The 12,045-nt window shown below is 43.3% G+C and overlaps 1 protein-coding gene across 1 annotated transcript; it reads right to left on the reverse strand.

The window, feature by feature from the left end:
* Positions 1–400: 400 nt before the first annotated feature.
* Positions 401–5,006, reverse strand: ccr9a (chemokine (C-C motif) receptor 9a). The gene is made up of 3 exons (XM_061732715.1): positions 4,832–5,006; positions 3,657–3,722; positions 401–2,906 (listed from the first exon to the last, which is right to left on the reverse strand). The coding sequence occupies exons 2-3, from the start codon at positions 3,720–3,722 to the stop codon at positions 1,824–1,826; spliced, it is 1,149 nt and encodes a 382-aa protein (XP_061588699.1). The 5' UTR covers positions 4,832–5,006; the 3' UTR covers positions 401–1,823.
* Between the last annotated feature and the right edge of the window lie 7,039 nt (positions 5,007–12,045).

Consider the following 12,045-nt stretch of genomic DNA (forward strand, 5'->3'; position numbering starts at 1 on the left):
ATAATATTTATACTTAACTTTAGATTCCTGCCTAAATCTCACGTTTCCTCTATCTTAATACCAGATTTATTAATGTACACCTGGTAGTTGCAGAGATAAAATTATTTAAGTTTAGTCACGTTGCTTTAGAGCAGGAACCTCAGGAACAGGTCAGGCAGGAAGGAGTTTGGGCTTGCATCACCTGAGCCGGTTTGTGTTCATCAGAAACAGTGATGTGATTTGTGGAAGTGATCCCACCTTCTCAGGTGCTCGGAACTGAGCGTTTCTGAATGTCTGAGACAATTTTGCAGAAGTTCAGCTCAAAAACATGAACAGGATGGAGGCAGGAAGGATGTGAAGAAAACCTGTGACAAAGTTTGATCAACTTCCTCCTGTTTTTCACACTCAGACGAGCACTGAACTCTTTAAACACACTTTATTCTCAGAATTTCAAACAAACACATTTATATGTGAAAACAGTGACATACACGATGACAAACTGCCACCAAAATATATACAGGTACAGAGACCACGAGGACAGCCTGGCTTCTGCAAGCATGCATTAGCACATGTTGGCACATACACATTTCATGACAGAGACATGTTCGGCTCAGTTTAACACTCAGAATATGATATTACCTCAATCCAACACAAACACCACCGACCCGTCTCCATCAACAGCAGCTGAAAATATCACACATTTTCAGGGTCTTTTTTTTGTTTTTTTGTTATTTTTTTAAAAAGAAAAAAGCAAAAAAAAGCAGCTTTACATTCAATTTACAGAAGAGCAAATTATCTGGAAACATTCTGAAAACTTTGAGAACATTTCTTCTGGAAAACTCCTTAACATATCAGGAAATATTTTGAGGAAGTCCAGAAAAACCCTAACCCTGGGGAAATCATGAAGAACTTGTGGGAAAGTCTTTAAAAGTATCTGGAAACATCTGATAAATGTCCAGAAAAATCCTGATCCCCGCAAAGTCTTAGGAAAGTTTTGATTTGGTCCATGTAAATGCTTGGGAAGTTCCTGGAAACATGTCTCATTGGGATAAGGCCTCATAGTTAGGACCTTTTAGACCTTTTAGGTGACTCTCGGCAGGGTTTGAGCATCCTTGTTGTAACAGTCCCAGGTTGAAGACCCGTGTCCTGCCCGCACAAACACCACCAGAACTCAAATAATCTTTATCATGTAAACACCTTCGTCCGGCTCAGAGCTCTTCACAACTCTGGGCTCTGAAAGTTGTGATAAGGGGAGTTTTAACCTCTCTGACACCTCAGTCACACAAAAACTGTTTTTAAACTTAAGAAAAACCACTGACGTATTTATGACTTTAGTACTTCCGCTTTTGATAAAAGGATTCTTGTGTAAAAACATCATGAAAAAAATTCATCCGATCATATTTAAACCAAAAATTAAAAAAATAAGCCAAAGAAAAAAGCACATACACTCATGCACTTAGGCAATCCTGAGCACCCCTAATATATCAGTAAGATCTAAGTAGGTCATGACAGTTGTCAATCTCCTCAGGAGTGAATTTCCAAGAACATGGAAGCACGACTGAGTTTTACAAACTGCATCTGAACAAACCATCAGATTTCTGGAACAATGTCCTATGGACGGATGAGATTTGTTTTAATGTCCAGAACCATGTTTAGAGGAAACCAAAGACAGCATTTGATGATAATCTGGGACCTGTACACCTCTCAGTCAATGCAAGCTGCTTTGGGTTGTACTGATCAGTACAACCCACTGATCAGATGATTTTTCATCAAACATTTTATTGAAAGAGGGGCGTTCAAACTTTTGCAAGTGACTGTGCCATAAGATCTTCTTGAGGGTGTCTCTACAGGGACAGAGCCTGTGAGGTGTCGCTGTCGGACATTACGGTGGCCCTGGTGGAGCTCAGGGGACTCCTGAACTTCCCTGGAGGTTTCTTGGTTTGCGTCGGTATGCAGAAGCAGCACTGCAGCATATGCAAGATGTCATTGCGAAACCGCACGCCCACAAAGACATAGAGGAAGGGGTTGATACAGGCGTGCATGTAGGCTATGCTTTTCAGTATCTGCCTGGCCACATCCAGCCTCTTCACGGCCTTACAGTCCGTCACGGTCATGTTGGATGCCTGTGACACCTCCACCACCAACATGGCATTGTAGGGCAGCTGAGACACGACAAAGACCACCACCACAGCCAGGATGACGCGCATGGCCTTGTGCTTCTGGAAGTTGCGGGTCTTGAGGAGCTTAGCGACAATAACGCTGTAGCAGAAGGCCATGACGATGAAGGGCAGGCAGAATCCCATGCTCACCTGCAGCGAGAGCACCAGGATCTTGGTGCGGTTGCCCACGTTGGCCGGGAACACCATCCTGCAGTAGGTCATGCTTTCCGCCTGTGCAGGTTCAGCAAACACCAGCTCAGGTGTGGCGAGCACCACCGCCAGCAGCCACACCCCCACACACACCAGCCGGCTGTAGTGGCGGCGCTTTAGCTGTGTGTTCTGCGCCTTGGTGGTCTGCACGATAACGATGTAACGGTCCACACTGATGCAGGTGAGCAGCAGCATACTGCTGAATAAGTTCACCTTGTACAAGGCGGAGTTAATCTTGCAGAGGGCGGTGCCGAAGATCCAGCTATGTGATGCCTCGGCCGCCCAGAGCGGCAGTGTCACCAGGAAGAGAAGGTCAGCCACCGCCAGGTTCAGCAGGTACACGTCCGTCATGGTCTTCAGCCGCCGGCGGAAGTGCAGGTAGATCCACACCACGGCGAGGTTCCCCGCACCACCGATGATGGCGATCAGCCAGAAAAGTGGTGGCTCGAAATTACCTCTGAAGTTCCGCACAGACTCCCGGTCACACATCATGTCCGCAAACTTGTCATAGTCATAGTCCTCCTCGGTGGTGGAGGAGGGAAGGAGGGACAGTGGGTCCTGACAAGAAGACATGATACAACTGAATACACCTGGAAATACCTGGAAACACATCTGAATACACCTTGACATGCCTAACCTGAGTGTACCTGACCACATGTGGACACACTTGGATATAAGCCTGAACACTCCCGGAAATACCTGAACATGGGCTGATCAGATGTACAGTATTTTGTCACTTATGATACGGTATATTTATAGTTTCAGAATAGACAGTTTCAGCCAATACAGCTAAACTGTCGCAGGTATGAAACTTCTCTTCTAAAACCTCAATTGCTTGAAGAGAAGAAAACTAAAAATATTAGCTGAACACTGTCAGGGTTTGACTCTTCCCGCCAGTCTTTGAGTTTCTGTTTTGCCCCGCCTGTGTCCCATCTGCCCTGATTGTCTGACCTGTGTTTCGTTGTGTCTCGTTATACCCTGTGTATATCTGGTCTTGTCATTCCCTTGCTCCTCATGGTTCCGTACTGTGCTTCCCCCCATGTGCTCCATTTGCTCTAGTTTTTTTATCCCTTTTCCTGTGAGTTTTGATCCTGCTAAGCAGCGCTTTGTTTTTGGTTATTGCCTTTTTGTTAATAAATCCTTGTTTTTTGAGAACTCCGGCCTCCCACTCTCTCTCCTGCATCTGGGTCCTCACCATACCAGTCCTGACAAACACACCTGGATATACCTTAATATACCTTGAATACCCTGAATATGGATGGGAGTCCCTATTGGATGCAGGATGAGTCATAAGTGAGATGTAATTACCTCCGTAGTCATGGCGGTGATGAAGTCATCCATGGAGGTGGAGTTTATGTGGAGTAACTCGTTCATCTGTAACACAAACACAAACATGTTCAGTTCTCCGGTCACATGCTTCCCTGCTGCACAGACATCTGCCTCAGAGTTGCATCACTTCCTGTCTGACATTTGCGCCTGTGGCTGAGCTGGTTAGAGGGGGGATGTCTGACTCTCCCAGCCCCGCCACGTGTCCGAGTGCGCTCGGTCGGGACACCCGGCCTCACAATGTACTTTTCCCGCCATGATGTACTTTTACTTGGTGTATTTGAAAACAGGCCCAGACCATGATACTGCCACCAGGTTCCCTCAGAAGGAAGGTGTTTTTACCCTGGTCATCACGCATGCCCGAACATCACATCATCCTCGTACATTATAGGATATTTATCTTTTATTCAGTGTGACAGAGAAAACAGTCCAGGCACGGTAAACGTGATAAATTGTATAATAACTAGCATGTCCACAATAAAACCGGTCTTAAAATTCAGTATATCCAACCTGGGATGGACCGACCCAGACCATGGCACTGCTACCAATTCAATTCAATTCAATTCAAAACACTTTATTTGTCCCCGAGGGGCAATTTAAAAGGCATAAGGAGCAGCATTAAAAGACAAATAGAACATCAACAACATAAAAACATACATACATACATAGGGTGTGCAGTTAAAAATATCCAAGCTACTGCCAGTAAAAAACCAGGTGTACCAGGTGTAAGACTCTGATTCAGCAGCACATGAAGCCAGCAGGTCCAACCTCAGACGAGCTGCACCAATGTCAGTTTTTATTCAGAAAACAACCACAAAAGTGCAGAATCCCAGAGTGAGAAGCTAAGCGGGGCATGTGACCCGGCAGCTTTCAGACACTTAAGTCTGGCGAAACTAATGTTTGAACAAGACCACCGCAGACAGAAACGCCTCAGATGTAACTGCTCTGAACTATCTGCATCTGAGGGCGGCATGTTCAGCCCACTAAAACCTTTATGTTCAGTATGTTTGCATAAACCAGTATCTCTGCAGAGTATCTCTTCGCCACTAGCTGCTGCACAACAGTTTCAACTGTTACTCTGAAGTCCCGCTCTTTGTTTGAACAGTTTTTCTGTGTGTGTGTGTGTGTGTATGTGTGTGTAATCAGCAGTTAATTACCAGGAGATGGATGGACAGCAGGTGGATGGAGAGCAGGTGGATGGACAGCAGGTGGATGGACAGCAGGTGGATGGACAGCAGGTGGATGGATGCGTGAGGACTCAACCGTACTTCAGCGTCTCTGTCCCTGCAGTGTTCAGTTTTCAGTCTTTGTCCGTTAAACCACAAAGTGACGAGTCAAAGGAAGGAGATGTAGACGTTACGCAAACTGTTGGAGGAGGAGCGTCCTCCAGCACACGTGTACAGACACACACACACACACACACACACACACACACACACACACACACACACACACACACACACACACACACACACACACACACACACACACACACACACACACACACACACACACACACACACACACACACACACACACACACACACACACATCTGTCTGACTGTGCACAAGCACAAACACAGACCTGACAGACGTGTTTGAACCATAACAATACTAATACCACCGTCACAGCACGGTTTAACGGTTGTTTACACACACACACACACACACACACACACACACACACACACACACACACACACACACACACACACACACACACACACACACACACACACACACACACACACACATACACACACATGCCCCCTTGCCCAGGTATCATCATATGATAGATATCATACTGACTTTATACCATCTAACGCTGAAAGGTAAGTTCTGGTCCAAACAACAGACATCATTAACATTTTATCTTATTAGATTTTGATGTATTTTATTGTTTTTTATTGTTCCAATTTATCCTCCTTTTTATCTATTACTTGCTGTAAAGCACTTTGGCACAGCAAAAGGTAAAGTGTAAAGGGCTATATAAATAAAGTACCCTACATGGTTTTTACCAAGTAAAATGTGATGCAACACACGCAAGGATGACTGAGCTGGTAGTTGTAAGACAACAAAACAACAACTTTACCTTCTACAGCCCAACTCACATGGCGTAAAATAAGGTACTGCATACATACTTTTTAAATTGGCTTGTAAACTAGCTGTTCTTGTTGTTTTAACCCAGGTCTTATGCTCTTATGGTTTTAAGTTGTTCTTATGCTTGTTTTAGCAGGTCTTGCTTTTTAGGCCTACTTTTAGGATTTTATGTTATACTTTTAAACTCTTTTAGTGTGTATTTTAACCTCATAGCCTATCTTATCCTGCTTTCTTGTAGCTTTTAGCTCCAGTGTTTCCTCATGGGGAGCCTCCATGCTGGGAGTGACTCTGGCCTGCAGGGGTGTCGTCCTGGAGGTCGTTCTGGCCTTTTTTAAGTTTTATGTTTTATGTAAAGTGCTTTGCGTTGCATTTTTTATTTTGTATGAAAAACGCTAAACAAATAAAGATTGATTTGATTTGATTTTATGCATACACATAAAAAGTAAAACGATATCCCCTACACACGTGAAAAACCTCTGTTGTGTAGCTACATATACTGCAGAGAAAAAGTATTCCTGAGAGAGAAAATTGTTCAGAGTGAGGTCCAGTCTCATCTTTGGTGTTTCAACATGAATCACATTCCAGTGACGACTCTGGATTCCTGCAACTACAATTCTCCGGGAGTCATTTAAATAATTTTCTAGCAGATAATTTCTTGATTATAAAACATTGTACAAAGCAGCACACTGATATGTCACTGGATGAATCCTGAAGTGACTTGGGTTTGTGGGTTCTCCATTGATTCTATTGGCTGTGAGGATCCCACCAGTGTCAATCACCCACATCCATCATCATTCCCAAAAATCTCTGAAAACTCTCTGGACCACAACAGGAACGTCAGCCTTGGTCCAATAAATGTGAGACGTGAGAAGTGTTTAGGTTTTCACCACATGGTACCCATGTTGTTCTCATGAGAACTGATCCAGATCCTAGTGGTCTGTATGGGAACTGCAGGTCTGGAGCCAGACCCTAATGATCAGTAAAGGATATACAGGTCTGGATCCAGACCAGAGTTTTCAGTAGGGGAACTGCAGGTCTGGATCCAGACCCAAGTGGATTTTATAGCTATTTGGTAGCAATCAGCCTGTTGGGTAAATAATTATAAGAAATTTTTGCTGATCAACAACAGTTTGATCTATTTGACCGCCAAAGTAGCAGTAGCATCTTAAGTTTAGGAAGGGTTGCCTGCTGTCATTGTGCTCTGTCTCTGTCTGCAACCAAAACCCTGTAAAGTTTTAGTTTCCATCCTGGTTCTCTTTTCCAACAACTGCGTCTTGTTCACATCATCACATCACACAATGATAAATTTAGTTCACAGAGCAACACTGGACATCACTACAGAGGAGATAAAGAAAGCCCAGAAAGTATGATGGGTGAGAAAGTTAGATTGTAGTTACTAAACAAAGATGGGCATGTCCCAGCCAGCTTCCAGTTTCAACTCAGTTTTATTTATATTACAATATTATAATACAAATGGTTCTGTATGTACTTTCCAGAGACCCAGAACACAACCCCTGAGCAATTATTAAATAACAATGGCCCCCTAACAGGAGAAAAACCTTTAAGCCAAACAGTGGCAATAAAAACTCCCCTTTAGGAGGGAAGAAACCTTGACCAGGAGCTGAATCATAAGGGGGGGCCCTCCTGCTGAAGGCCACCCAAGAAGATGATGAAAAGAGGAGGGAGATATGACAGAGACTATGAAAAAGAGAGAGAGTGTAGACACATATATTGTCAATGGTAAATAAGAGAAAATACAGCATATTAGTAGTCATTATCCGTTAGCTGGAGGACTAGGAGTTCCATGTACAGTACATATGACTGATACATGATTAGTTGATGAACTACAGAGGTGTATAAACAGGTGTAGACAGCAGACACTGGGATGATCATTGGGGGGACTGCAGGTCAGCATGCAGCTCCTGAAGCTCTGGCCTGCAAACATGTAAGAAAGAAGAGGAGTGCCAAAGGTTGAAGGGCACCGCTCACTATCAGCAGATCATGTTGATGCCCTACTGCAGTGTGATGTAACTGATGTATAAAGATGTATAAACTGATCCAGATTGGCCCTAGCACTGAACCCTGCAGAACACCATAATAGACCCTCGACTGTTCTGAAGAAACCTCATGTACATGAACAAACTGGAATCTGTCAGATATGATTTAAACCAACCTAGAGCCGCCCCTTTAATCCAAACAACATACTCTAACCTGTGTAGTAAGATGCTGATCTACAGTGTCAAAAGCAGCACTGCGGTCCAGTAGAACCAGTATGGACACTAGTCCCTTATCTGAGGCCATAAGAAGGTCATTCGTGACTCGAACCAGTGCTGCGTGAGCTGACTGAGGTCAGCTCAGGTAGGATCGAAACTGTCTAGACTCAGGTCAGGACTTGAAGACGTCACTGAAGCTGAGGTCGTTGCCAGGCGGGCCTGGTTGTGTGTGCTGGTTTGTCTATTTGAGCTAGACGTTCAGAAACTATGCAAATCCAAACAGTTTCCTGTTTTAGCCGCTAGACTGCCATGGTAACAATGACGACAGAGCTGGGCAAAAGTTTGGTACTTTCAACTGTTCTGTACTTTCAGTTAAATTCATAGTAGTGGTATCGGTGTGAGGTGTCTGTGGTGTCTCTGTGAACACGATGTTCTTCTGTTTATGTCAACTTCCTGTTTGTGCCAACACAAAAACACGTGTGTTCAGGCGTGGGTACATGTGGGTACATCCCAGGTACATTCGAGGGATCCGTTGACATAGAAATCACAAACAAATCAGTTCTCCAAACAGATGGTCAGAGACCTGGACCTTCTCGTTCAGGAGGTCTGGATCTCAGGGTTTGGACCAGCTGGATGGGTTCAGGTCTGGACTGGGTCTAGCTGGATTAATCCGATCCTTGAGGTGAATCACCCAGTTGCCATCACTGCTCTCATATTTGTTTTCACACTTGGAGCAGCTTGAACTTCATTTCCATCCTGCTGTTGTTTTAAGGACACCGTGAGGTCAAGCAAGACCACAAAAATTTCTCTGTCAATCAGCGATTAATAAATGTTACTTTTTTCACATAATGCTGTGATGTCTCACATATACCCACACACAAGACTGTGTGTGTGCCCGTGTGTGTGCGTGCGTGCATGTGTGTGGTTTCAGCTTGTCATGCAATGTTGCACAGTGTGAAAAACTGTCACGCAATGTGGCTGTGTGACATCTCTCACTCTCTCTCACGCACACACACACTAACACACACACTTCCTCTCAGAAAAGGAAAAAACAGCGGGGTCATGTGACCTGGTTGCCCTCTTACTTTTTCACATTCTGGTTGTCACGGTGACCTTAGTGCTTACACAAAGACATATAAAATCATTACAAAACCACAGATGGTAAGAGGCGTCAGAATCAGTGCTGCAGGAAGGTGATGATTAATAAGCAGACCAACCTACTCTGCTGATGTCTGTCAGGAGGTTTCATTGACCTGATTAACCCGTCAGGCTCCTGCAGCTCTTCCTGCTAATGTTTGATGAAGTTTCTGAGAATAAAACACAATTCTGGACGATGCCCCTGGCTTATTAATACAGTTATTGTCTGATTACATGTGTGGATACTCTGGTTCTTCTGCAGGTGAACCAGTTTTATAGGTGAACTGGATCTGCAGGTGCATCTGGACCTCTGGTACTGGAAGGTCTGGTTTCATGCCCTTGTTGTGCAGAGACTTCCAGCTTATAGTATTTTTCACACTGTCTTGGGTTAATAGAGCAGGTAGCTGCTGCTGGCGTCCAATCACAACCACCTCCATGACATCGTTGGTGAGCTCATTTAATCAACATACTGATGTTCTGACAAACAAAATGCGAAGATTGAATATAAATGTGTCTTTTTTTTTCATTTTTAGAACATGTCTAAAAGAGTGTGTTGAAACCAGCGAAGTTGTTTGGCTTAGAGACTGTGGCCCTGAGCAAAGGACAGGAGGCAGAGTTGCAGCAATCAGAAACAAGAGGGTCCTCGCACTGTACAGCTCGGGCCCTAATAAAGATGTTGAGGTTCTCTTTGAGAGTGACGAGGATGGATAAGATCAGGAATGAAAAGATCAGAGGGACGGCACAAGTTACGGTAGATAGTCAGAGAGGCCAGACTAAGATGGTTTGGACGTGTACAGAGGGGGAATAGTGAGTTTATTGGGAAGAAGATGCTAAAGTGGGGACTGCCAGGAGCCCCAGAGGAAGAGCAAAGAGGAGATTCATGGATGTAGTGAAGGAGGACATGAGGTTGGTTGGTGTGAGAGAAGAGGAAGCAGATGGAGACGGATGGCTTGCTGTGGCGACCCCTGAAGAGAGCAGCCAAAAGGAAAAGAAGAAGATGTGTTTTAGTAGTTGAGCATATACAGTAAGTGAGAATATCCTTCCGTATCAGACGTTAAAGTGTAAAGTCTGAGAATGACAGCAACATTTCTGTCATCTTCATTAACCCCAGTTCTACACTGGTCAGAGGTAGAAAGAGATTATTTAAGTTCAGAACTTCTAACATTCCCATGAATGTTGAAACATGTAAATGTAACTCTGTGATCATTTTACACAATTGTTTATTCTGTTCACGTTTCATGAATTTTCTTGATTTTCTTGAATATAAGAATAATTATGTTCAATTGGTCCTTATTTGAAGCTCAGAAGTCGATATAGAGCTAAAGTGATGGGTAGCTGTTGCACACCAGAGACCGCTGTGCAGTTGTCACATATCAAAACCACACGCCCACATAGGAGGCTGCTAATACGGCTGGTGAAGGAAATACACTCACACACACACACCCATGCACATGTACACACACACAAATAAACAACCTCTGTTTGAAGATTAAAATGCATATACAGTATATGCTTTAGGTTTTACCAAACTTGGTATTAAACATATGGAGACAAAGGGAGAAAAAAAAAAACACATCCCCAGTGATGCTTAAATGTATGATTTATATAACTGTTCACAACCAGCTGGGGGTGGGGCTTTATGTAACGACTCAAACAGGAGCGTCCAAGATCTACTGGTCAGAACAACGAAGATGCTGCAGAGTTTTTACCATAAAAGCTTCAGCTGGTTTTCTCCAGGGATCCACTGCAGACATGTTGGATGTATGTTGTCGATACACATCTGCTTGTAGCTCTGTGTCACATGATTCCTTTCTCTGATTGGTTGGATGTCTATCCACAGGTGACCTGAGGCAGTTTCTTCTTTATTGGGCTTCCACTTCATGGAAATCAAAGTCTAGTCAGAGGAACCCGACTGATTCCATTTGTAAAGAGGAGAAGGTTTAGGATGGCTGACCAGGTTGTATTCAAACATGGGTTCCTGTTCAGAGCCGGCCCCTTGTGGCCATTGAAGGAACTGTAGATGTCTCTACTTTCCCAAAGGCTTCAGATTTGAAAAACAGATGTTGGGCAGGGTTGCCACCCGTCCCTTGAAATACGGAATTGTTACGTAATTGGGAATTAAAAGTTGCGTTATTTCACAATTGTCCCATGTATGTCTCTCACACAAGCACACACACTTGCACACACATGAACAACGAACTAACAATAATGAACAAAATAAAGGACAGGATACATTAAAGACAGCAACATGTGTTGGTTCGCTCTGTTATTTATTGATGTCATGTCACTTCATTCGTTTCAGTAAATTCAACTAAGGTGAAACAAATATTTTAAATACATTATTTCCCACTACATGCGAAGTGAGATATTTCAAGCCTTTATTTGTTATAATTTTGATGATTATGGCTCACAATTTATGAAAACCCCAAATAAAAAATCTAAAAAAATTTGAATATTTTATGAATGAACAATTCAATCAAAATGATAACAGATAAAGGCTTAATATATCTTGCTTTGCATGTAATGAGACTACGTAATATATATGTTTCACCTTTTAAGTTGAATTATTGAAATAAATTAACTTTTACCCCATATTCTAATTTTCCGACCTTCACCTGTAGGTTATATTTATATTTACTTGCATGTACATCTTGGCTGATGTGGACATACATAGCATTTCAGTTGCTTGTATGGTTGGCTGTCTGTACAGTCATGCAAATCCAATGCTATTAAAGCACTTTAAATCAAAGCATTTTGTTTTTTCATATAAAATAAATGCATTTTAGAAGTTTTTGGGATGCCCTTTTTTTGGCGCCTGCACTGCTCAAATCGTGGCATCTCTTATTTCTATTTCTGAAAGGTGACAGCCCTACTGTTGGGACTCCATCATACAGCAACTTCAGCACCTCTGTGTGTGTCGG

Source organism: Cololabis saira, chromosome 10, assembly GCF_033807715.1.
Source record: "Cololabis saira isolate AMF1-May2022 chromosome 10, fColSai1.1, whole genome shotgun sequence".
Classification (NCBI taxonomy): Eukaryota; Metazoa; Chordata; class Actinopteri; order Beloniformes; family Belonidae; genus Cololabis; species Cololabis saira.

Coding starts and splice junctions, on each gene's coding strand:
- ccr9a (XM_061732715.1), bottom strand. CDS start 3,722: ATGAACGAGTTACTCCACATAAACTCCACCTCCATGGATGACTTCATC. Junction 2,907..3,656: donor TCACCGCCATGACTACGGAG/GTAATTACATCT, acceptor TCTTCTTGTCAG/GACCCACTGTCCCTCCTTCC.